Below are 27,692 nucleotides of genomic sequence, written 5' to 3' on the forward strand. Positions count from 1 at the left end.
ACCTGCATGTGATGTTCCCGTGAATCAAAGTGCTTATTTTGTCCTGCAGAATCCCGTTTTCGTCCATCAGCCTGTTGGGGCCGACGGTCGGCGTGGCACAATGTGGCTCTTTGGTTTGTTGACACATTAGTGCTCTGTGCTGAAAAGGATGCTCGTGCTGACTGTCGGTGGAGTTCAGGAGGGCCATGATGAGCACTAGCTTACATTTCTGACACCAACACTGACACATTGAAATGTCTACAATCCATCAGGAGGGCTCCTTCTATTGGCTGCTAATCTGTGCCAACATACATCTTTCTATATTATTACAAATTATTACTGATAATATTGACCACATATTATTTTCACCAATGTAATTTAGTACATTATGGAAATGGATGCTTAAAACATGGATTATACCTTGTAAACATTCAAAAGAAATGTGTATTCAAGTATGAAGCATTATGCTGAGAGGATTACAATTAAAATAGCTGTTGATTAATGACTGTTATACTTTTGTTTCAGCTACCCTGCACTGCTCCTTGGCTCTCCATTGGCTCACTCCTGCTTTCTGGAGCGTCCCCTGAACTTGTCCATGAGGTTGAAGGCTCCCAGATACTGGCCCAGCAGTATGCCCTCCTTCACGGGGAGGATGCTGCGGAGGGAAACACGAAAAAAGAAGATCTGAGCTTAGTTTAGTCAAAATATCAACACTGCAACATACTGTTATACTTCCTCTTATGATACATAATCAATGCACTGCCGCCGAATGGTCCTATTTTTATTTTGACTGCCGTCAACACACACTCGTGTTCTTCTTCTGCTCCATGGACACACACATATTTTGCTCTGCGTTCTTCTTCTTGAGTCCTCTCGTACCAATTGGACCGATGATTATTTCACCGCTATGCTGACTCATTCACTGCACTGAGAGTCTTATACCACCCGTTCCCTCAGCGCCACTCGTCCACTAGTGGCCACTCGAAAACTGATTTGGATGTCAATTACTATAGCAACTGTCTAAGCTTTGAGGCATTCAGGTCAGCCATGACAAATATAGAATTTGATTTGTTTTGCAGTCAGTGTGTGTGTGTGTGTGTGTGTGTGAGATTTCGTCTGTCAGAAATAACACATAAAAACATGCTGAGATGAGAGGTCAGAGGGCAGACAACCTTTAACACATCGGACTGCTGACACATGAACTCCACCTATTTCACACATTAAGTTAACTATCAATAAATACAACTTGGCAAGTAAAAACACTTGTACGACATAACAGCGATGATGTCTTCTTGGCTCAGAAATTCCAACTTTGCGACAGAAACTCTTAGAAACGGGAGCGTGGAGAACACGTCCGTCAGCCTCTTCAGACATGAAATATGTAACATGTGGCATGGAAAGCATTTTTCTACATATTCATCATGACTGAGACGTAAAGTGCTTATCTAACAAAGCTCAGTGTTAGATAAGCACTTCAAGGCTCGGACGGACATGAAACTGTTCTGGGGGAATCAATGGTACCACTAAAACATGAGATGAGACAGTATTCTGAGTTTGCTGCAGCACTTAGCTATGTCTCCGACTGGCCAAGGAGTAATTAGAGCCACGTGGCACACCAGAGGACATATGCAAACATCATTACAGGCAGAGCTGTGACAGTACCAAGGACACTCCCATATTGGACAGCTGAGTGCCACTGAAAAAGAGGATGTGAATCCAGAGAGGTAACTACTTTGGACTCCTCCTTCACAGCTCTAGAGAAAACATTATTTATGTTTTTTCTCTAGCTCGACTAAGACACTAAAAATTAAGACATCGTAGCGTCTTAATCTATTGTGACTCTGGCAACTTCATGGAAGTGCAGTGCTAAATTGCTGGAATAGCCCTTTAAAACCAGACAGACGTTCCAGTGGCCGATGCCTTTGTTAGTGTCAGCAGTAAGAGTTAAACTCCTAATGGAACAACATGATTCTGCTCATGTAAACAGGCTTTGTTAGATAATGTGGCAGAGTTCCTGTTAGCAGCTTTTGGATGACTAACAATTCTCTGACTAACAATGACTGCCATCAAAGAGGTAGCAGAGACAAGGCTGGATAATGCAACAACACATTATTAAAAGCTTGAACACAATGGCTTTTATGCAAAATGAACAGGGGTGACAGGCGAGCCACTATCTCCATTTATGTGAGCTGTGTTCCAGAGACGAAAAGCTTTCTGATAGAGAATAATGGCTCTGTCCTCAGACAAATGGACCTGACAAAGAAAAAGGAACAACGAGAGAAGAAGTTCTTTCTAATCAAACGTACTCAAAGAGGAAAACAACTCAGCCGAAGCACTGAGGGTTCCTCAAGAATGCTGCATTTCATTTCCATTTCCAATATTACTGCTAAGACACTGCATGCTTTTAATCACTGTGTCAAGTGACGGGGGCAGGTTGACAGGAGCCGATGCCTGGCCCCATCAGACAACCCCCCCGCCCCTGAGCGTCTGCAGCACCCTCACCCATTTTTACTGGACTGTCCGTGCTCATCATTCTACGGTTTCTACTCCAGATCAACAAGTGTGTTGGAGACAGAGGATTTGAAAATAGTTCACAGTCCCACTAAAAAAAAATCAGCCATAAGCGATTAAACTTCTGTCCCTCTTCATCTGCCCCCCTCCTGGTGTCTTCATCTAAAACACCAGGTAACCTGGGCAGATTCTGGCCTAAGCAGCGCCTGGAGCTCCACATCCTAAATGACCTCACGGGAAGCAGCTAATCACTCCAACACTCATTTCTGAATGAATCTATCTGAATATAACTTTCATTGTATTTATGGCACTGTGGTGGTGCTTCAGTCATCATCAGTGTATTCACACATATATTTGTGCTTGTCCCAGACAACACTCAGTTGTCTACTACGCGAATGTATCATGATGTAATCTCTGTGATCCCACCCCACATCCGATTGCACCACAGAAACACCAGGCCTAAAGAGATTATAGCCATGAGTCACTGATGTTTAAGTAAAATCTGAGGTGCAAGTCTTTCTAAATCTCTGGATCCAGTCTAAGTCATGTGACTTGCCTGCGTATCTCTGCTGTTCTTCACCGACCGTCACTCAGCAACACAAGACGCCAGTTTTCAAGTGAGCAATATCTGGATTATGTGGACTTTGAATTGGGATCATGTTTCACAAATCCATGCGAACAGAGAGTAAGGCCTTCTTAAAGAAAAGATGAGGAGAGCTGAGAAGGAAGAGGAGAAACAGAAATGTGATATCCTGAATGTGGCACTTCAGCACCCGGCGCTGGGAATAAAACACCCTCAGAATAAAACAAGGCAACAGATACTGTGTGAGTCTCATCTTTACACATGATGCTGTATGTTGGGAAGAACTGTGGTGTAATCCGGCTGTAATCTAGGATTACTTTATCAACCGAAAAAACATACATGCAGGGAACTGATGGATACCTTCACAACTAACAAACAGAGAGGGTGCTACTGATAAAGGGGTGGAAAAGAGAAATGAAATAAAAAAGGAACTAAGAACAAAGAGAGCAAGAAAGACTGGATGATGATGATGGTCTGAGAAAGTGGTCAGGAGGAGAGACGAGTGAGGGCGACATGATGAGAGGAGCTAGAAGAATGAAAAGAGGAGGACAGCACAAGGAGAAATGATCAGCCACTGTGAATAAGGTGCTCAACAAGTGTAGCAGAGATGTGACCACTTGCAAAGCAATCAGAAAGCTTTTGTTCACAGGGGTGCATGAGGTGGGTGTCAGGAGGACTAGTGGCCCCTGATGACTCCCCACCAACTGAGGTCTGGACCTCACGCCTGCTCTGGAACTGTGCAGGGCTCCACGCTAAAGGTCTTCATCTCATTCTGCCCTTTGAGTGCTCACAGTGGTTCTGGGGGGGCGGATGGACTTGATAGTGAATCTGCTGACAGATCATGTGTGAAATAGATAGTATGAAGAGGAGGCTTCGCTCCTGGTGGCAAAATAAAAACAAGACATTAAGAATGAATGCACTATAAAGTTAAAACTCAGTGTTCACACAGCTCAATGGACACATCAATACCGATTTCAAATGTCTAGAATAAATTAGACATGTCAGCTGACTGCTCTCACTATTTTTTCACTTCATAGCGCCATGAAACACATAGTAGTTTTGATGTCCTCTCTGGGGGAGGGGCCCACAGCAGCACAGCACTGCTGTCCGAACAAGTGATGGACATGTATGTGAGTGGGTACAGACACTGGGCTGCTTTTCAAATGATTCCCACTCAGCTGGCTTAAAACCAACCTGCTTTTAGAGTACTGTTTGTTTCTAGTCCAACAAAGAGTTAACATAGCGTTTGTTAGGTTTATATATTTCCACGGCAGTCATGGTGTAGGCGTATTTCCTCTACATTTCAGCCAAGTTAAATGATTATTCATGCTAACGCTGTCATACCTTTGGTCACTATAACAACATTTGATCCCAATGAAATCCAAATCCCTGTAGCACTCACAGACTACTTCATCCACCATACATATCACAGCGATGGTGCTTGTCCTTGGACTGACTCCCTCTCCCCATTGGCCATTTTCACCAAAATGCCATTTTCTTCCTCAGACAAACCAAATAATGGTCTCAGGACTCCATTATTTCCAAATGTTATTGGAAAAACAAAAAACTGAGATTCAAACCAATACCTCTGTTTAGTGGAAAGACTTTCATCTGCAGTACGTTTTTGCTGTGTTCACGGTTTTCGTTCATAGCATTCATCAAAGTCCAAACCTCAGCATCCTCACGGTAAAAGTTCAGATGGACTGGCTGGCTGCTCACCAGCCGTTATGACCCAAGACAAGTATGTGTTGTAAGTCCCCCATTTTACTGTGGCTTTACTCCAAAATATTCCACAGGTTAACCTGAACGCGAACACCAATTTCGAACAAATGTCTGTTTTACTTGAACTCTAACATTCTTTGGTAGAGATTCTTTCACATGTTTACCTTATGCAAATCAAAATCAAAGGGTTTAATCCATAATGGCAACTTCACAATACAAAAACAAATACATAAAAGGCAAGGCAAATTTATTCATATAGCACCAGTCAGACACAAGGCAATTCAAAGTGCTTTACAGGGACATAAAACACAATAAAAACAAGACAGAGAAACGTTGAAATCGCATGTAAATTATAATAAAAGTACAAGAAAATAAATAATAAATAGCTTAAGAGAAGAAAAGACAATAAAAGCATGTGTATAAATAGTTACAAATGAAAAGAAAATTATGTAGCTCTATTATTGGAAAGCCACAGGAAACAGTAATGTTTTAAGACCCGATTTAAATAAATTGACAGTTTTGGCAGACCTTAGGTGTTCAGGAAGCTTGTTCCATAGGTGGGGAGCATAGAAACTAAAGCTTCTTCACCTTGCTTGGTTCTGATTCTGGGAAGACCATTTGTTGCTTTGTAAGTAAGTGAGTAAGTAAGTAATAGGATTTAAAATCTCTCCTTTGGCACACTGGAAGCCACTGGAGGGATTTAAGAACCGGTGTGATGTGCTCCACCTTCTTGGTGTTAGTGAGGACTCTGGACGCTGTATTCTGAACAAGCTGCACTTTTCCAACAGATTTTTTATTAAGACCCCTGAAGACACTATTGCAATAGTCCAGCCTGCTGAAGATAAATGCGTGAATAAGTTCTTCTGTATCTTATTTAGACAAACATCTTTTAATTCTGGCTGTATTTCTAAGGTGGCAGTAGGCTGATTTGATGATTGTTTTTATGTAGGAATTTAAATTCAAGTGTGACTCCATTATAACACCAAGATTTCTGGCTTAATGAGGGGGCTTTAATTTCATGAGCGCCGACTTTTAATCGTTCATGTTTGGGACCAAAAACAATCATTTCAGTTTTATCTGTGTTTAGTTGTAGAAAGTTCTGGCACATCCACTCACTGATGTGTTTGATACATTTGTTCAGCAAATATAAGGGACTGTAGTCATGTGGAGACACTGATATGTAGAGTTGTGTGTCATCTGGATGTTGTAAGATTCAATGATCTGAGCAGGGGAGAACATATAAATGTTAAAAAGAAGAGGTCTGACAACGGACCCTTGAGGTACCCCGCATGTTATTGTTGTTCGCTGAGATTTAAAATGACCATTTGACACAAAGTAGTCCCTACCCTGTAAGTAAGATCTGAACCAGTTTAACATGGTGCCAAACAGTCCCACCCACTTTTCTAACCTGTCCAACAGTATTTCATGGTCAACGGTATCAAATGCAGCACTGAGATCCAATAAAATTAGAACTGAGATTTTCGATGTGTCGCTACTCAGATGGATGTCATTTAAAACTTTAACAAGTGCAGTCCCAGTGCTGTGGTGTGGTCAAAAACCAGACAGAAAGAGATCGAGGGAATTATTTTACGTCAGGAAGGTGTTAAGCTGCAGGAAAACAATGTTTCAATGACCTTTCCCTGAAAAGGCAAGTTTGATATTGATCTGTAGTTATTTTTCACCGAGGCATCTAGATTAGGCTTTTTCAAGAGAGGTTTAATAACAGCTGTCTTCAGGGCCCGAGGAAAAAGGCCTGACTGAAGACAACTGAAGAAAAAAATATCATAGTGTACCTGGAGTTTGGTTTTACGCCTTTGTACACTCTCATTTTTCAGCAGTGTGGCATTCCTCCTCTTACCAGAGACCACTTTAGTCTTCAAGTGGGCAACGGCATCTAAAACATCAGTGACATTAAAATTGAAACTGTCATCAAAGTCACTGGCAGAAAATGAAGGTAAGCTAATGTGGGCGTAAAGGCCTGGGTGAATAACATACAGGTGTTTTTGTCGATATAACGTTTTCTGATCGTTTCAGCTGAACTTCAGCTGATGTCTTCAGGAGTGTCGTCAATGGCTACTCTTCCTCCTCCTTTCTTAAATGTTCCAGCCTCACTGATAAAATGGAAGTTTCGGGGAGCTGATTCAATAAGGGCTGCTGCACTGTTATTTTCATTTAGCCAAGTTTCAGTTAAAAACATAAAATCAAGGCTTTCCTTTATAATAAAATCATTGATAAGCAGTGATTTGCCAGACAGAGACCTGATCTTTAATAACACTAACTTTAAAGTACTAAAGTCATTGTCAGAGGCAGACTGTGGCTGGAGTGTAACGGGAATCTGATTGGAGATAGTAGCTGTGTGTTTTGGGTAAACTTTCCAGCTGATACTGATCAACACGGGAATGGCAGACATTGTAGTTAGCACTCCTGACCACAGGGGGGAGCTAGGGTGGTTTATGGGGGAGGGAGAGTTTTGCTGGTGATGGCCAGTGGCAACCAGGTGTGGATGAGGAGTAGCGGTGGAGGTTAGTCAGTGCGAGCGAGTAAAATAAACATTATATTAACATTATTTCAAGTCCTTAAAGCTGGACCAACCGCAGAATACATGTTGACTGCAGATGCCTTTTTGTAAATAAATTCTCTTAATGAAAGTTACCACAAGCAAAACTTTTTGCTTAGAGCTTCGTCAGGTTCAGGAAAACATACAACCATCTGTAAAGGTATATGAAATGTTTTTCACTCCTCACACCAAGTCTAACGAGTCATCTTTCACAACTGCATGCTTCTTCCAGTCTGGGAGACTCACAGCACCAGTCAAAAGTCTGGACACACCTTCTCATTCAATGGTTTTTCTGTATTTTTATTCTTTTCTACATTGTAGATCAATGTTGAAGACATCAAAACTATGAGGGAACACACAAAAAGTATTAAACAAACAGGATTTTTTTTGTGTTTTAGATTTGTCAAAGTAGCCACCTTTTGCTTTGCACTCTTGGCATTGGTGACAATTCAAACTTCCTCATTTTAGAATTAATTCTCCATGAATTAATTTATATAACACCGTGTAGGTAAACACACCATGCATGTGTTTACATACACGCACACACACACCACTGTGGAGGGTGTACACTTGTCACTGATTTGTTCAATGGCAGCTGCCGACAAGAACATTATCACGCTTCATAAGCTGTATCTAGCCAGGCTGTATCTGCCTACTGCCATAAAGACACACAGCGTCTCCATAAAACTGATGGTCTCTGATGGGTCCAGCTACCGTGGCTGTATAAAAGGCAGCTTTAGGCCTGTGTTTGCTTTCACTGGAGCTCATAAATACTCAGCAGATGCAGAGCAGCCAGCTGATTTACTTCTTAAATTATGTCTCCATCCGTCGTTTCTGCCGGGTGTTTGTCTGCTTTGTACTCAGTCAAGCTCTGCTTTTGAACACATTCAAAATATATGACCATCACTGTGCTGTCAGTGTGCAGCAGTTTTGTTCCCACATCCGTGTACGTTTGAATCCATCTCTGTTTTATTGATCCATTCATCAACCGTTCTGTCGGTGAGGGGAAACATGGAGGTAGAGTTATGCCTTTGTTCCTCCTTGGTTGGTCACAGCCTGACTGGACTGAGAAGCTATTCAGACTTTTTTTTTTTTTTTCCAATAGATCCTCAGTGTTTCACAGGAGTGGCACAACTAGTGGTGGGGGTCTTTGTGGTATTACTAACACCATGAACCAAGCATCGGACAATCCTCCCTCGACCACCTCATTAGTGCCAGGAAGACTCACTGTGGTTTTACTTGTTCTAGATTCTGACTGGCCGCAGAATTTCCATTAAAAAGTGATATAGGACACCTGTTAAGCAGTTCACTGTTCTAAAGTAACGCACTGATTAAATCAGTAGCCATGGCAACATTGCATAAGAAACTGTTGCAGGTATCAGTCAAACCCTAAACGGAGTTATGGCCTGTGAAAAACTTCAGATTGTGATTGCAGAGCAGATAAAATGACATATCACTGGTCTTTTCCATGTAGGCCGACTGTGCCCCGGGTCCACTCGGACTGTGGACTACCTCTGCTCCAGCACCACAGCCAGATGGAACCAGAATGTAATCAGTAACGTCTGTGGACTCATACACACAAACACAGCCTCTTCTTCACACGGTTACAGGATGGACGCTGCCACTAGCCACTATTTACACTAGTGTTTTGAACCACACCCACTGTGTGCTCAGGCTGCCTCAGGGATCTCTCTCTGAATTTAACCATTCAAGACTATTTGTTTCCTGATGAAGTGTGTTTTTCCATGCATGCCTAGATTTGTCTCTTTAATATTTTGTCCTGTGTACGTTTGAGATTTATTAGATCTAGGTTGGTTGCTTTTCATTTCCTGTTCTTGCCTCCTTTCTCTGTTTGTTTCCCATCTTTCAAGCCCTTGCTTGTGATAAAAGGTTGTATAAAGAAATGAACATGGACGTGAAGCTCTAAATGTGCATAAAGATAATGAGGTAAATAAATGGAGGGAAGTTAGGGAAAAAATAGACTAAAGGGAGGTACTTTCACAAGTGAAGTGAAATTGAAAAAGGTCTGCAGAGGCCTGACGCTGCTCAGTGAACCACCACAAATTGATGAAGTCATAAAAAAGGTCCAGCTGAGATGGCCCGAGGTTATGTTTCCACCTTCAACAGCACTGCCTACACACAGCTGTGTCATAACTGTGCTCATGACCTTTTCAAAGCAGGATGTGGAATTTATCAATTTGTAGTGATGCTTGAGAATCCAAGTCAATGTCAGCTGGTACGGAGTCATCCAGGAACTGAGTAAGTGAAAAGTAAAGACTCCACAGACAGAAGAAACTGAGAAGGACTTTACTCAGAGGACGACCTTGAACACAGCCCCTCTTCAATAATAAACGTTAGAACATGTTGACATGCTAGGCTACAAGGCTGTGCTACTAAAAGTGCAGTCCAACATAACAAAACCGCTGGTCGCCAAGTAAAGAAAGAAGACACAATGGAGAATATTAGGAAAATCACCCACGCACTCCGATCTGGACGATATTTGTTCACCGACGTGAGCTTTTGGTGGCGGACCCTCTAGTTCACTAAATGAACATCACACAGATTGCAGTGTGGATTCGTTTTCCCTGTGATTACTCGCAGTTACAATCCATCATTGTTTAACAGTGTTTGGTGATTGCTTATCCACAGGAAAAGAAGCTGGTAACCCCGGTAGGTTAAGGGGAAGTAGCGGCTGCCAAGCAGAAGTGCTGCCGACAGCTGGACAGCTGACATCAAGTTATAGATACCAGATAATACAGGAACAGTAGTGGAAGCCCACTGGGTCCTCCTCCCTGCCCCTGCTGCCTGAGTGTAGCCATCTCTGGTTCAGTGCTTCCCAGAAATTCTAAAATAAAAGCCAGTTTTCACATTATGCAGTATTACCTCTAGCCTGCTACAACAGTTCACATAGTAACTGTAGTGTAAAGTCCATTTGCACAGCAGAATAACAGATATGTCATACTCTTTATTCTGCTGTTCTGTTTTTTTAACTTAAATATTGTTTTAATACTGATTAATCTTACACTGCTGTCAAATGAATACTGTCACATTGATAGCCAAAAAATAGGCAGGCTGCAAGACTTTTAATGTGAAAGTTCTGAACTAAACAGTACTGAGGGGGAAAAAGCAAGACAGAACACTGTACTGATGGAAAAAGAGTTTGAGCTTGTATCAAGAGAAGAACGAGGACAGCTAGAAAACAAGGGCTGATTCTAGAACAAGCCTGTGCTACATAATTACCTCTCTCTTACTTGAGACACTCACACGGTCCTGACACAGTGCCATCACTAACTTTTAAATTCATGCATATCAAAGTTTACGGACAGTGCATACATAATGGGTCAATGCATGTCGCTATCAAAGACGGGGCTAACCTGTGTGTTATCTCCTGAAATGTTAATGTGGGCCCTGATGGTCCAAATCTCCAACAATCACGTGTAGCCAGCATCACAACTTTCCTCATAAGATCCTCTACTTTCAGAAGGGGAGGTCTACCCCCCCACAGATCAGGCTCCAGCTCTTAGTGCCCTCATAGTACTGTGGGATGTTCATCATGAATGCTGATAGTCAAATACAGTCAAATTTGAAAGACTGCTTTCACTACCAAGTCACGTTACATCCCTGTTCTGTTATAATGTCCATAAAATGATTGCCAGCTCCACTCTAAATGTGGCTGATGAGATGTGAACATTATGGACACATATTAGTCATGTGAAAATAAACATTTTATTGCACACTTTTCAATAATTGCATCTGAGACAACTGAACAACTACGCACAGTCATTTGGCACATTTTACTGGTTCAATATGAACAAACTTGAAGTTACTAAAGTGATCCTGGAAAAGCAGCATGACAAAAAGACAGACCTTTATTCAACCGACACTCAAACTCTGTGGTTAAAAGCTTGTACAGGCTTTCATCGAATGTGTCTGCAGAGTCATGATGACACATCACCTGGGGCCGCACGCAAGCACACACACAACTGACAGACACTCAAAACTGTAACGCCCCCAGGAACATCATTATTCCATTGTACAGAAACCTGCCTGAGTGCAAACAAAACACACTCATGCTGTTTGCAGTCACACATCTACAAAAGTCTGTTTCTTCTCCTCTTTGTCTCTTGATGACAGTACAAACAGGTCCAGTTTGGCCTCTGGGCAGCAGTGGCAGTTGTTTATGTCTAAAAACACACCCGACTGTCTGAGATCAAAGAGAAGCCATGCTGTCAGCTCTGCAGTGCATTGTCCCCGTGAACCGATAGAGATCAATAATCCTGACGATAAGACCCCTCTGTGCTGCATGCTTTAGCCTCAACCACCACAATAACAGTGCTGTCCATAGTTCATACAAAGCACATTAGTGCTAGAGAATAAGTCTGCTTTATTACAACCTTTTTGTCTTTGTATAGTTTTGTTCGTTCACATCAGTGCCAATCACATCAGACTCACCAAAGTCATTTGCTGAGATCTTGGAGCAAAGTGAAAGATAAAAGTGTTACCCTTGCCAGGACTGCCTCCTCCTCAAAAAAGTTGGAATGAATCACATTCAACACATAACTCTTATCTCTTTGAGTCCACACGTGACTTCTTAGATGGTTTGGGGTCATGATAACCCCCCCGGCAGTTATTCATGTAAAGTAAACTAGTGAGCTGTGCTAGACAACGACGACGCTTCCTCAGAGGACAACAGGTTATGCGACAGCTGTCAGTGTGTTCCCACGTCGCAGCAATTACTTTGGTGAATTAGATGTTATTGGAGTTGATAGAAACGACGGCCAGACCGACTAACCCAAGTGGTAATGCACCAGAACCCCATGGTGCCTTTACAACCAAAAAAAAGAAACACATTTGGAGAAGTTATATGTTACATATGCTGAACATTTTGCTGCCTCATTCACCTGGACTAAACGCAGTCACCTGTAAATTCATTATTTTTGCTACTTGTTGTATTTATCTTTATTTCTTCTAAATCCGAATCTCAAATGTCTCCGTCTGGATGGTATTAAACAAAGAGAGGACAGCTGAAACCGGTGTGTGCACTGGTAAAGTGGCTGAATCAATGTTCATAGTATTGACAGAATGGAAACTGAGCAGCTGTGTGTTGTTGGAGCATCTCCACATGTAAAATGTCTGCATGGCAGTAATGCTGAACATGTGCTAGTGCACTTTGCGGTGCAGACTGAGGTTAGCGTGGCACTCTACTTGGATTGAAAATCCCAGGTAAGAGCCGAGGAGGGAGGCCAGCTTCCACTGCAGAACGCTGAAGGGGATGATGGAAGAACAGAATCAGGGCAGGTAAGGGATATATTCAATATTCAGCTCTGACTTTGCTTCTTTCATAGCTGCGACAGTGCAGTCAGCTTTCTAATGAATCCACTGAATGCACCGATGCCTGTGCTAGTTCTTCTCAAAACCCTATTTCTCAACACATCTATTGGCTGTTGGCTCCAGTCTTACCTCTCTTTCTTTCCTATTTTTTCACCTGATGATAACAATAATCATTTTAAAGGTGAGTTTCCCCTCTGTTATTGCTGGATATTCTGAATTCTTTAGTGCCTAAACCAACACTAGCCTAAACCAACACCAGATCAAACGCAGCATATGGGCCAGTAGAGGCTAACCGTGTCCCCGAGATGATCTAGGTTGGTGTATAATAATTGCATCAAGCTTCAAATGGATGGGACCATGAGCAACTGATCATACATTTTTAGCACCTTCACAACGAGAGAATTGGAGAGGCGTGCAGAGAATTTGGAGAATGAACCTTAAACGAAATGTTTGACTTGTTTTAATTGGAACCAGCCACAGAATGGATTGCCATGAGATATACCACGTCGAATAACTCTAGTGAACCTCTAACTTTCCACGTAGCTAACGGTCCGATGAGAATCACAGCCTCCAGGAGCCGCTCAGACTCTCAGTCTAGCTGATTTTTGTACACAGTAGTAGTCACGTCAAAGCAGCAGTGATACTGAGTAGATTTAGTTTATTTATTTAACCCTTATTTAACCAGGTAGGTCAATGGAGAACCGGTTCTCATTTGCAAAGAACCAGTTCTCATTTGCATTAGATTATCCTGGTGAAGTAATCTGAATGAAGAGACTGAGTGAGACTTGTCAAACCTTCCAACATATTAGTAAGTGATGGCTGAAAAAGCTGATGGTCAGAAATTAAATATTAAAACCTGTGTTGAGTGTAGAAAGTGTCTGTATGGAGCTAATTTGCCATAAACTCCACCTAGTTGGTGAGATGAAATTGGTATGTGATCAACTACATTGAAAATTCAGCGGCAAATGTTTCCATACAAGGATGGCTACCAAGTAGCAGCACTGTTAAGCACCAGTTATAGAAAAGATCGAAACAGAAAGGTTTTATAGAAACATCAAAATCCTGACAGACTTCCAAACTGCCTACATTTAACAAGCATGCACAATTATTCAATTTGTCGAGGGGGCTGATCTCAGGCATTATGACGGGATGCGGCGCATGTACATGCACGGACTGCCCTGGCTAAAAGAACAGCTCTTCAACACAAATAGACCCAGAGGTTGTTGTTGTAAATGATTAATGCCACAGAGGTGCAGGCTGAAAATGACAACAGCACTGAATCAGCCCCCCTGTGACCCCTCTCAATACAATCTGTATGACATGAGAAGCACAGTGGGATTCATGGGCAGGGCTGCAATTACAAGACCAATTGTAACCAAGGCCATTGCACAAAAACACATTACCTGGTGTAACAGACACAAAACCTGGACCCCTGGTCGATGGAAAATGCTTGGATGAGTCATCCTCTGCAAATGAAAGCCAGTGTGCATGTAGCAAAAATGTTTGAGAGCCCAAGGATGCCTTTAGCCCGCCATGCATGTTGACATCTGGTAAGCATGCAATGGTCCAGTGTTCGTTCTGCATCGGTACTATGGCCAAGAAATCTGACTCCTGATGCAAGCAAAGCAAGACATTTAACTGTGGCTTCATGCCAGTATGACCTGCAGCACCTTATGTGGTCCCCACAGTCACTAACACCCTGTTGTTGTCGTCCGCTAATAAACCCACTTTACGCTACTGAAAACACAGGTCACAAGTCATTGTGACACCCTGAGCCGTCATTTAAACACTAAAATAGCCTCAAACATCAGTACAGTGTGCATAGATTATATCATAAACTACACAAATAGTGGAGTTGGTTATTCACTTTAATTAAATTTGAGTCAGTATGTTGGTTTCATACATTTTAAAGTGATTGGGGTGATTGACATCAAGTCCAGAACACACGCTGTGTTGGAGTCGTGGGGGGGTCATTAGTAATTAGTAATTGTTTGCTACCTATGCTGATTTGCCAAACTCCTTTAGACACCATTTTGAAAAGTGTAACTAAGTGAGAACTCAAACAAGCCATAAAGCATTAGAGGTCACCCCCAGAAGGGTCAAAGTTCAACAAAGACAGTCAGGCCCACAGCAACTACTGACAGCGAGGCTGAACCAGTCTAGTGGTGCCATTTGCCAAGCAGCTCTCATATTAGTGACGTAAAGAGCACACTCACACTTGGGGTGGAGGGGGGGCAGTGAGCTACCACGCAGGGTGCTCGCTAACCATCAGGAGCAATGTGGCCAGTGCCCCAGTGGGCTACATACCAGAATTAAGCCCTCTCCATCCCACCATGGTGAGATAAACTACATCTGACTCAAAGGGGCACTGAATTCTAACCAGCCAGATATCGTTATGTGGCACAACAGTGATTTGACTGCAGTACTGAAATACTGTTACCTGCAAGGCAGAAACTAAAGATTTTAACTGGGCAGTCAAACAACAAAAACATACATAACTATCAATGACAACATCTATATTGTATGTTTGGCTAAGTTTGAAAGCCAGTATACACTAAATCATTACACATCAAGCATTAACCTGCTGAGACCGAGCACAGCATTTGTCATGTCTGTCAAGACTGCCTGCACTAATGATCAAATAATGGCAGTGAGACACAATTTGGTTGTTTGCCAATAGAAACCACAGGAAGAAAAGGGGGGGTTTATCTGTGAGGGTGTTAAGCTTAGTGCATTGAAACAAAGGTTGGGAGACTAAAAGAAGGATGGATATAATGGACATGAAGTACTTTAGTTCTTAAATGACTGCATTACTGACTCAGTAAGTATGAACTACTCAGTGGAAATGAGCTCTGTGTGCAGAAAGATCTGTAATGTCAGTGCAGTGATGTGGCAGAGAAGAGAGAAGGTAGACACTAACTTCTTGAGAGCTGCAATGAGGTACATGCTCTTGGGCAGTAGCAGGAAGACCTGATCTGTGAGCACAGCATGGATGATCTTCTTGGCTACATAGTCAGGATTCAGGATTGGAAGCAGTCTTGGCCACCTGATGAAGACAAAACAAGCGTTAAGAGAAAAAGGAAACATAATAAAACTGCTAGCAGCACTAAACCACTTGGCAACATATAAGACTCCCTGTTAGCCTGGCCAGCCTGTACACGGGCACAGTAGTGCTGTGAGCGAAATGCTAATGCCAGTATGCTAACATTGTGACATTTGCGAGGTCTAATGTTTTCTCCATCTTAGTATAGGTTCTGTCTAGCAGCTAACCCTGGATTTGCAAGACTCTTGTGAGATTAGGGCTCAGGGTCAGGGTTGATTATGGTCAGGGTGAGGAAATGTGCCTACAAATCTTGCAAAAGTTGCAAATCTATGGTTACTGTCTCAACATGACCCTCAGTTTAGCGGATTAACATGCTAACATTTGCTAATTAGCACCAAACACAAGCACAGCTGAGACTGATGGGTATGTCATTAGTTAGTGGTCACAATAAAATTGGACGAATGGAAATGTTGACCTGAAGATGAACCTAAATAAGAAGTCAGAGGATCACCAAAGTTATTACAATTCATGGATGCTCATTTCGAGCAAAACAATTCAATAGTCACTGTGCACTATTTGAAGATTACTCAAATCTCTCACACACACACACACACACACACACACACACACACACACACACACACACACACACACACACACACACACACACACACACACACACACACACACACACACACACACACACACACACACACACACACACACACACACACACACACACACACACACACACACACACACACACACACACACACACTCGAATCCAACCTGACCCTTAAAAACACCAAAGTCGCTGCTACCTTGTCCAAAAACTGCAGTGGTGTTTGGTAAGGTTTACAGAATGAACACTTAGCCATTTATCTAAACATGGACACCTGTTATTACACAAACGGCTCCAAGATATTTTAGTCCATTTTGAGCAGGTCGAAGATTTCCTGACGTTTTAGTGGTTATTTTAATGACCTCAGGGCACAGAGGTGAGAAGTAGAAAGCGACAGGCCAGGTGTTTGTGCTGGCGTATAGCATGTGTTCTGGCTCCTTCAGGGGCTGCTGGTGGAATGATGGCAGGGACAATAATAAAGACGGACACGAGTCTCCAAACACCTTTAAAACCTAGCCCCAGGACATCCGGGAGTGTACCACAATGGCCTCCCTGTGGTGTGTGTGTGTGTGTGAGAGAAAATGGGTAGGTAAAAGGAGAAAGAGCCTGTCAGTCTAAATGACCTCAGGCATTTTGCAGTGTTTTTGTTGAATAGGGGCTTCTTTTTGCCCGTCTCTCCATGTCATTAGAAACAGTTAAAAGGTTGTGTTTTTAATACCATAAAAGTAGGCAGAAATTTGAGGATTCATTTGCACTGTTGGCACCAACAATAACTAAACTCATGATTATTATGGACAGTGGAATAAGGGTTGGACCATATGGATCTAAAAGAATATCACAGTGTTTTAGGGTATTTCTGGGATATGACAAAATACTGATAGTGAAATATCTTTTATTAATCATAAGAACATACAATGCAACAAAGTTTTAGTTTTTTTTGTATCTTGAAATATTCAGTAAAAACTCAGATCTCTTGGTTCTTTAGTTTAGCAACAGAGACTGAAAGATTCAGATTCTATAGAACATCTAAATATTGGCGGCTATTGTCAGTATTCAGAGAATTCTACATAAAATGCTCCACAATAATGTGGCTGGAGTGTGAGACAAACAGCAGAGAGGTCAAAGTCAAACACCTGGATTTTGAGAGATTGTTTGCATAACAGGAGGGTCAAATCTAGTGCTAGCTCCAGTTCTCAACAAAACTATCACATGGAAAACTATTTTCTAACAACTGTTGCACTCAGTGGATTTCTAATATTTGTGACTGCTTCCACAGGTGTGGTGGTGGCAGCGTACACACCGGTGCGTCTACAAACAGCTCACCTAGAAAGAGCAGCTCACCTAACAGGTAGTGCCAAAAAAAGAAAAGGGCGGCGATTCTTTTGATCATAGAATTATGAGACTTTAGAGTGACATCCATGCCTAAAACCATGGATGTATAAACTTGGCTTTTCACGTGGGGGGGTGCCTCGGGTCCTGCGTCACACAGTGTTGTACCTTGTTCTCGTCGGCTCACGTCACACCAACGTGAGAGGAATCTTACTTAAAAAGTTGTTTATGAACCTGATCTTGCCTTGAAGAAGAATTTGTGCTTAATCGACTTGCCAAGTAGATAAAGTAGAATTCTGATCCCATCTCTTTGCTCTTCTCCCCTTGTTCAGCTCCTCTCCTCCATTGTGACAACCTCACACCAGTCTTTATAGCCTGGCTGTTATGGCCAGTGCTCTGAAGCCCCCGGCTAGTGCTGCTTAATGGCTTTCTGTATGGACTGTTACCCACAGACAGACACACACACACCTCAATAAATCCAGGTGAGCAAAATCTATAAGAATCAATTACGGAAGACAAGGATTGAAAATAATCATGGAGAAGGACATGGGAAGGACCAGGAAGCACGAATCCCTATTGTGACAAGGCATTTTATAGAAAAAGAAAGGAGAAAACACCGAGATGAGAACGGAGAAAATCATGTGAAAAGAGACAGTGATGACTTACGTGATTGGTTCATTTAAGCCAAGTAGAGCTAAGCTGAGGTGATAATAGCCAATCATTTGAAGCCATCGGAGCAATCCAAAGAGAGAATTATTGACTTTGTGATCAAAGAGGCATCATCATTATAGTTTATGACATCATCTGAGATATGGCTGAACCACTCCACAAATCATGTAAGATGGTAGGGACTTGCCATTTTCAAAATGGCAATACTAAAGTCTGTATTTGTATATCTCCTTTCTGGTCATTTTGACTACTCAAAGCACTTTTCCACATCATTCATTCAGGAGGAATGGAAGTTGGAGGAGACTGTTCCTTCACACTTGCCCAAGGACACTTCAACATGCTCATTTGGAGATGTGTGTGTCTCTGAGATGTCTGCCTCCACGCAGATACAGTGCAGGCAGGACTGGCTGATATGGCCAGAAATCAAAATCTCCATTTCTTTTCTGAGCTTGGAGGTGAGTCACAATTGAAATACTATATTCTGGGAAATAGGAGATTTTTCAGGGGACGACCTAGAAGTCTGCCCTTCTTATGCGCACTCAAAAACACAGGCAATCCCAGACAGCTACAATCTGTCGGAACCACATGCTTCAAGTAACAAGAGAACAGACATCCAGTTTAATTGTTTCAGCACGGACAGAGCAGAAAAGTCTGCTCACTAATTTATCGGTTTCTGCTTTCTGTGTTTTTGACAGGACATCAAGACATGACAGTTGCAGACAGCTGGCTAGCTAGTATTAGCTACTGAGCAGGTAGGGGATGGCTGAACAAAGTAGGACCTGTACACTGATCAGTTGACTTCCACAACACAGAGATAATGCTACGTGGCACGCTAGCAAGTCCAGCTAGTCAGCCGGAAACAGGTGGAGGCACCCGAGTCATGGCCGTCCTGTAAAGTGCAAGGTGACTGTGCAGCTTATAGGACTGCTAATGAAGCCATCTAACGTCATTTTAGACTTAACACAAACTCCTTGTTTTATAAAACCATTTTTAGATGAAGGGTTAGGAACCACAGTTCCCCAGTTTCTACTCAAACCCAGGGCTTATCCAGATTACTGAAACCAGGACTCTGCATCATGAAGCCAGACTAGTGGGTTGGCCCCCTCTGCTTGGGCTGAACTTCAGCCGTCATGAACTCTTAGCAACATTACATCATCATGATAACCTGTGCTGTAGAGCTGACCTGCTCCAGAGCACATAAACTGAAGAGGACCAGACCAAATCGTGCCAACAAGCCCACAAGTGACCGCTCAGCATGCTAATTATGCCAGAGAGACAGAATTCTTCTAAGTTTAAAAAGGCACCCGGAAGAACCACTGGGATTATCACTGAGCATTCTGATAAGTGTTGTTTGTCCTCTGGAGCCTTTATATTGGCCAAAAATCACTGGCACACTGTTAATGAGTTCATAGTCATTTAAAAAACAGCACTCCAGATAGACCTTATCAGCTGTCATTCTTCTTCTCTCCTTTCTGTCCAGTATTTATTGTTGCCTGACTAAATATTGCTCTTTAGTAATAAAACCTGAGCTCCCCACACAAACTATTTAATTTTCCATGTGAAGAGGATATGAAAGTTGATGGAGCCAGACGTTAACAAGCTCTGTGATACCTGTTATCCAGGAAGACCAGCGTTAAGAGTCTGTGAAGCCAGGTGATCCAGAGAGAAGCAGACTAGACTGAACATGCTTCGGATGATACGGATATAATGTCTCCAGGAGCAGTAATTTTAAATGACCAGTTTCACTTAAGCCAACAGTGCCTGAGATTAAAAGAGTCAAAGGAGAAAATCATGTAAAAGGGACCTACTTGGTTTGACATCCATCGAACATTCCAGTGTTGATGAAGTACGGGCACACAATGGTGGTCTTGACCCCATCTTTCCCAGTCGCCAGCAGCTCCAGACCCACCGACTCTGCAAAACCTACTGCTGCAAACTTGCTGGCACAGTAGTCTGCAGGGAGAAGGGTCACAGGTACAGGACAAATAAGAGAGATGGTCAGTTTAAGCTCTAAGTTATTGTTTACCTCAAGTCTCATTCACACAGGATCAATTCCAACAGGACAGGAAATGCTAATGACTTTTCATCTCAAATCAATCAATCTTTATTTATATACCACCAATTCATAACCAGCGTTATCTCAATATTCTATACAGCCCAGGTCATGACCAAACTCTTTACCACACTCCACTTTAACAGGAAGAAACCTCAGACAGCCTGGCTTAGAGGTTTCTGTCCAGGTCTGTGTTGGGTGTGGGGAGGGAGGGAGAGATACACAGCACCTATAGTGGTAATAATAATAGTATAAAAGATAAAAGTAATAATACAAGCATTAATAATAACAATAATATGACTAACACTGGATAATGACTGATAACAGTAATAGAAGCGGGGGTGGGCTTGGCTCAGATGGACCATGACACTGGTTTTATCACTCAAACCCACATTTCTTAATACGTTCATTCATCTTATTCCATCAGCACAGACACGTGATCCTCTTTACTGCCAAACAGCATGTATTTGGCTTGGTGACGTCGTGTTATACAAGTTAACACTATGTCACATTTCCTTTTCAAAATACAAACCTTCACAAGTCTTCTTTGGAGCCCCGTGTCCTCAGGCTGTCCCCACAGATGATCTGGAGGACCATGCAGGGACACTTTCACCGGAAGACTTTGCGTCTTCTCAGTTTCTCTTGTTTAATTCGACGGAGTAGACGCAACAGTAAAAGAGCTCTGATGAGACGCCTCCACTCCACCTTTGTAGCCATTATTTGGCAAGTTTGCTTATCATAGCAGAGCTGCTTGAGGACAGTTAAGACTTTGTGCCATGATTACACCTATTATATAAGCTGACCAAGGCAGATTTACAGGTGATAAGGCTCAACACCTTTCTGACTGATATAGGTGAGAGGGCAATTCAGTGTCAGAGTAATGAAATACTAAATAGTAATATCCTCTCATAAAGATTTGGATTACGTAGCTTTCCTAATAAAGTTTGCTGATGCCTACGGATTGAAAGTTACAGTTTCATTACCTCCTGATATCATAACACACACAATTCCAATTAAGAAACAAGAGTAGACTTGATATGTACTGAAAACTGCTGGTAACAAAATGTTGTCGGCCCATATCTCCACTTACAGGTTTCTCAGAGGGTACACTGAAGAGGTTTGGTGAGGATTATCAAAAGATTTCAGGTGTATTTTAAGTTAAAAGGCCAAATGACATCTCCAGCAAAATATGGAGGAAAATAACCGTGAGCAGGATCAGTAACCTGACTGACAACAGCTTGTTTTTTTGTGTCTAAACAAACCATTTGGAAACTACTTAGCTGCTGTCCATCAATCAAGCCCACAGACTGATTTCTTCACACAACCTTGGAGTTGGGTAACACGTTTATCTAACTGATACACAGCATAATTAGAGCAGAGTTCAGAGCCCTCACAGGCTATGTAGTGCTGGATGTTGGGTTGTGAGGATCAGGCCTGAATATAGATACAACCATAATAAAGATAAGATAAATGGTTCCATGCAACAGAAACCAAACTAGAAAGCTACAGAGACTAAAACCATCTGGACAAAAAGATGAGTGTTTCCACAACGTACTGGAGACTTTTAGAAGTGATGGTAAATGTCTCAACACGAGCAGAGGACCAGAAAACTACCAGCTTTAATTCAAGAAGCCATGGTTCTAGACTTCATGGGTACTATTTAATGGATGCTTAAATTATTGTATAATCTGATTGAAAAGACTTTTCCTGGTTATTTCAAAAAATGATCCCCATAATTCAACAGTCCTACACAAATACGAAGCCTAATGCTGCCCTCAACACAGGCCTGCATGTCTGGCCAGACCTGATCTTTGTGTGCATCCATCCCCCTAGACATGGTCATGGTTAACGTGTTAAAGCAGCAGCAGGACATTAGAGGACTTTAGAGACATGGTTCTTGTCACTAACTTAGAGATGAGCACTTGTTTTTTCAGCCTGTTGAGCCCAGTGTGGATGTCCTGCTGCCAACACACTTGCCGGTGAGCTGCCTGCTGTCTGTTTACTCTGTGCTGCTCAGAGGTTCAGGCACTCACATCGCTGAGTCACAATGATTTAAAAGATCACAATCAAGTGTTTTCTGCACCATGAACACCAGAGCATAAGGAGTTAGAAGAAACAGAGGACCGGAGATGGATCAGCTGTGTACGGCCTTTTACTGATCATGTTTTTAAAAAGCTGTGATTGGCCCTCAGAAGTCACGCAGGACAGCCGTCCCTTACCAGCTGTAAACGGTACGTGGACTGTGTAGCACCTTCCTGGTCATTTCGACTGTAACACTACATTCACACACCGATGACGGGGATGGAAGGCAGACCTCCATCCAGACCTCAGACTCGCCACAATACTGACTTCTTCAGTGATTAAATAGATCAGGTTTCATAGGCATGGAGGTTTCCCCCTGGCTGAAGAACCAATCAACCAATCAGAGCTCTGAAGGACCAACACTGGGAACACAGCCACATCCACAAACACACTAGGCAGCCAGATGGTTCCAAAAAGCACAGAAGCAGGCATACAGGTAGTTTTAAGTCAACTGAAGGTTACTGCCGCTAGCAACTGTTACCACATGGTGGTGGTGGTGGTATGGATGCATAACTTACTACTGATGGGTCGGGACAAAACAAACCAAAGTTACACCCGTGCCCAACAAAAGTGGCTAAAACGAGCAGGCTGTCACATTGAATGAATGAGGTGACACTAAAATGACAGTCCAACCATTAGAGTACCAATTTTCAAATTATTCTACAAAAAAAAAACACTTCCGATTTAATGGGTGCTGCAGTCACATAAAAACTTCACACACAGGCTTTTTGTCCATGGCACCCTGCTGCAGACTTAGGGACATGGATGATATGATTAGGAGGAGAAAACACACACCTGCCAGTCCATTGACTCCTATCAGTCCTGCAGAACTGGCAATGCTGACGAGATGTCCGTGATTGTTGGCGATCATGGCAGGAAGGAAGGCCTTATAGGTCTGCGAGGAGGCACACAGAACAAACAACCATGACACAAAAGCCAGAAGCAGGCAGGATCAGACTACAGTTCAGAAGAAAACTGACAGCCCGTTCCCAAAAACATCACTTCAATATACTGCATTAATTATCTTGATTATTTGGGGAAAAAGAAAACAAAGAACAAATGGTCAAATCAAAACTCAAAGTTTCGAGGAAAGCTCATGAGAAAGCTGAGCTGACGATGTGCAGCCTGACTGACCCAGAAGTGAGCCATGGTGTTGACTTCCACGGTCTTCTCAATCAGGGAATCAGGAGCATCCATGAACTTCTTTCCCGTCACGATCCCCGCGTTGTTCACCAGAATGCTGACATCACCCACCTCTCGCTTCACCTTCATGGAGCAAAGCAAAATATCCGTTATGTACCATGTAATCTAATTTTGTAAAAGATTTTCCCAAATATGCCTGAAATGCTACCAAGCAGAAGACTGTTACTTTAGGGCTGCTTACATTGTACGAGAAATGTCTTAACACAAGATATAAATCTCTCCCAAGATTAAACATAGAGGCATACAGGTGCGACATAGACCTCTGATTTCATGGGAAAAGGTAGAAGCAGTGTGTGTCGTGGGGGCAGCCAACGGTTCCAAACACTGACTAGTTCCTGGATCGAACCCTGTTCATTTTCAATGTTTGCCAAGCATGCTCCGCTAATGAAATGCCTGCACTTTTTGACAGTTTAACAGACCTTTCTAAATCCATTTCATAGTGCCTCTTTATGTAGCCAGCTTTAGTTCATATTGATTGCAAGATAGTAGCTCGTTAAATTCTAGCTGCCAGGTAAGCAACACTTTGCCAGCTACCATAACCAGATGCCACTTGGACTACAATTACTTCAAATTAAATGCAGTTATTGACATTTATTGGCATTTAAAGTTTATCTATGGTTATTAGAGGCATGCCAGCAAGTGTGGGTGGGGGAGCAGATTGGGCATGAGTGCTCAGCTATGGGGTGAGGGGGAAATACCTCCCCTTGAATGCCTTTCCTGGCTGCTTTCTGCCATCTTTCTCTCCCTGCAAGAGGTCGAATAAGTTTCTTTTAAGTTTTTATTAATGACAGCGGTTCGATCCTGCCTGGACCTTCATCTGGTCATCGTGTTTAAATAACAGAATCTCTAGGCATCTTTAGGTGGGTGGATCAGAGCAACTGGGAACCTGGCATGCTGTGACCGGGTCAAAGGTAAACCATGTCTTCTGGTTTTGCTTTCTACTTCCTTCTCCCACTTTGGTTGTTGGAGTTCCCCACCCACCACAGTCCCTGTCATGCTACCTCTGCTGTTGGCCTGACACACTCCTTTACACTAATGCAAAGTCCTCAAACATGAGATCAAAAATATGAGAGCCTAAAAATATTGGCAGATATGACCTGCCACAGGCAGCACACTGGTGCCGTGGTTATCACTGTTGCCTCACAGCAAGAAGGGTCCACGTTCAAACCTGCTGGCTGCCAAAAATACAGTTTGCATGCAGTTTCTGTGTGGAGTCTGCACATTGTCCCCGTGGCTGCATGGGTTCTCTCTACTCAAAACAGGTGAGACCAGGGACCAGATGTAGATTCACAAGAAACACAGAAATGTGTGGACGCATTCTTTTGATCAGATGTATAAAGCTGCACTTATCAGTGGCTCTGTTTTAGAAATCTCAGTCACTGTGAAGCCAGGCTCACATGCACAAGCCTCATTTTCACTCCCACAGTCCGCCATAACGGACACAGAAACACCCTTAAACAAGTGTTTGCTTGTGGATATCCGTTCCTGCTCCAACACTCATTACACCTGTCACTGAGAACAACAGTGAGGACGTGCAAGGTTCTCCAACAGCACCAGAACAGCTGGAGCCATTTACAGATCACACCACCAATGCATCACATGTAAAGCACCATGGTGCTGACATCTCAGTCATCACCGTTAAACGTCAGAAGAAAGACCGGGGATTCATTCAAGCAGACTTTACAAACAGCTTCGCAACTCAGCGTCAAAGGAAAGATCAGGCAAGTAATGGCTACAAGATTATAAATGTATCTTTGACGTTTGACAGACTGCAGTGTAGCCTGCAAAATAAATCGTAATGCAACTGGTAAAACTGGCAAACAAGCTGTTTTACTCCGAGGTCACATCTCACATCAACTACAGGTCTGACTAGCTACAACGAATACTGTCTAATACAACGAGCCTGCAATGACGCTTCCCTTAATGAAGGTTAGAACTTCATTACATTTTTAAACTCTGATAAACTCTATTTAAAGAAAACAGCATATCTGTATTATCTTTCAATGTCGGACCACCCTGGATCACTGTGGGACTGCAGGTAAGGGTCGCCCAGTACCACTAGAAAGCATTTTACTGCATGACTGTGCAGCTCATCCAAATACTGGTATCAAGGCAGCTTACTCTGCAACAGAATGAATTGGAAGCAGCACTAAATGTCAGCAGAGACATACGGACTTGTACATATGGTAGTCAGTGAAAAAGCAGAGTTGTGTGCAGTGTAGGGGGCGGAGAGGAACCTTACCTGGTCTGCGACTCTGTAAACCTCGGTCTTGTCGCTGCAGTCACAGAGATAGTAGTGGACTCTGCTGGCTCCACTCTGTTTAGCTAGCCTAGCCGTTTCCTTCATCCCGTCCTGGTTAATGTCCCACAACACCAGCACAGTACCAAGAGCCGCAAACTCCTGAGCCATGAGGCGACCGATCCCGCTGCCTGACCCCGTTATCAGCACGACCTCACCGGCTATGTTCTTCTTCTTCTTGGGCACAAAGAGGTGGATGAAAGATTCCACATTGTACCAGATGGAAAGGAGGAGGACCTGCAGTGTTTCCAGGAAGAAATTCATGTTGGATCTAGGAAGGAAGGAAGGCAGACAGAGGATAAATTAAAGAGCAGCATGATGGGAGAGCACATCTGCATTATGACTTAGTAGGAGTAGATAGTGGCCCTGTGGTGTTAGAGACTACCCCTACTCTGATTGGTTGTTTTCGTTCAGGCACAGTGTCGTCTTGTAAATGACACCAGGAACACCAGGAGGAGCCAGAGGAAGCTGGTCTTCTTCTCTTGTGTTCTACAGTCAGGATCAGGTTCAGCAAATATGACAAAAAGATATTTTTTACAAAATGTACAAACTGCTGCTTTACAGATCTGTGCAGTTTCCTCTGTGGGTCTGAGGTGGAAAAAAACCTGATGCCGCCCATTTCTGTGCACTAATCAGGTTTCAGCCACATTCGAATCAAAATGGAACGAGCGCTGTGGGTTGTTACCCAAAGATGGGTAGACGTTGTGCATTTTCAGCGATCTTGAATGCTGTGTTAAAACACTGGACACATTTCAAATTGTCTATAACCCCTGACTTTAATGCACTTGCACTACAGAGATCTGTTGGTTGGATCTATTGATCTGCTGCACGAGACAGCAAACGATCTGACAAAACCACAAGTACACAGTCCTGGTGAAGCACACAGTCCTGGTGAAGCACACAGTCCTGATGAAGCACACAGTCCTGATGAAGCACACAGTCCTGGTGAAGCACACAGTCCTGGTGAAGCACACAGTCCTGGTGAAGCACACAGTCCTGATGAAGCACACAGTCCTGATGAAGCACACAGTCCTGATGAAGCACACAGTCCTGATGAAGCACACAGTCCTGATGAAGCACACTAGCTGGGTGTCTTCACTTCACTTTACTGGTACACAGGAACACGGTCGAAGTCTACCAACTAACCTGGTCACGGACCAGGTCTCTACTCATCTGGACTCATCTAATCTAATCTCTAATCTAATCTAACCTGTTGCTAAGCTGCCCCCCTCCAGAGGGACTCTGAGGCAGGTAGGACCTCAGTAGATACCTGCTGAACAACAAGTGTTAAATCTCCTCCAACATGATGCTCGTGTTTCCGGGCTGACACACCGCCACAGAGCGGGGGGGGGGAGGGGGTGGGTCCAGAACAGCCACTCTGAAGTTCAGACCGTTTGCTGTGGGGGTCAGGGCTCGGTGTGGGACTCCACAGTCCTCCAGCACACCCGGTGCTGCACCGAGGAGCCGCTACCGAGCCCCGGCAGACGGGCTCAGGCTCACAATGCGCCCCTACGCACTAATGTACATATGACCCCGCCGCCCCTCCCTCAGTGAACCACAGCCTGTACCGAGACCTCTGGACGCCGTCGTGCTGGTGTTCCGAAGGAAGCGACAGAGGAGCGGGCTTCCGGTGGACGTACCGTGGTCGGGCTGCTTCGGCGGGGTGTCCCGGTGTGTCCCGGTGTGTCTGCTCGGCCGTCCCGTTTGTG

The 27,692-nt window shown here is 43.3% G+C and overlaps 1 protein-coding gene across 2 annotated transcripts; it reads right to left on the reverse strand.

Annotated features, from left to right (window-relative positions):
• Nucleotides 1–364: 364 nt before the first annotated feature.
• sdr16c5a (short chain dehydrogenase/reductase family 16C, member 5a) lies at nucleotides 365–27,692 on the reverse strand. Of its 2 annotated transcripts, none has more exons than XM_070844883.1 (7): nucleotides 27,624–27,692; nucleotides 25,927–26,254; nucleotides 23,616–23,747; nucleotides 23,277–23,376; nucleotides 20,155–20,299; nucleotides 15,604–15,729; nucleotides 365–634 (listed from the first exon to the last, which is right to left on the reverse strand). In XM_070844883.1, exons 2-7 carry the CDS (start codon nucleotides 26,245–26,247, stop codon nucleotides 538–540), a joined length of 921 nt encoding a protein of 306 aa, XP_070700984.1. In that variant the 5' UTR covers nucleotides 26,248–26,254; nucleotides 27,624–27,692; the 3' UTR covers nucleotides 365–537. The 2 variants fall into 2 exon arrangements, with proteins under 2 accessions (XP_070700984.1, XP_070700983.1); XM_070844882.1 differs by lacking the exon at nucleotides 365–634 and adding an exon at nucleotides 12,498–12,615.

The sequence above is a fragment of the Pempheris klunzingeri genome, chromosome 15 (assembly GCF_042242105.1).
Source record: "Pempheris klunzingeri isolate RE-2024b chromosome 15, fPemKlu1.hap1, whole genome shotgun sequence".
Lineage (NCBI taxonomy): Eukaryota > Metazoa > Chordata > Actinopteri > Acropomatiformes > Pempheridae > Pempheris > Pempheris klunzingeri.

What these genes read in the sequence shown, in the direction of transcription:
- sdr16c5a (XM_070844882.1), bottom strand. Translation starts at nt 26,247, where the DNA reads ATGAATTTCTTCCTGGAAACACTGCAGGTCCTCCTCCTTTCCATCTGG. An exon ending in TTTACAGAGTCGCAGACCAG is followed by an intron (nt 23,748 to 25,926) that starts GTAAGGTTCCTC and finishes TGCTCCATGAAG; the next exon opens with GTGAAGCGAGAGGTGGGTGA. An exon ending in AGGAGTCAATGGACTGGCAG is followed by an intron (nt 20,300 to 23,276) that starts GTGTGTGTTTTC and finishes TTCTCCCTGCAG; the next exon opens with ACTACTGTGCCAGCAAGTTT.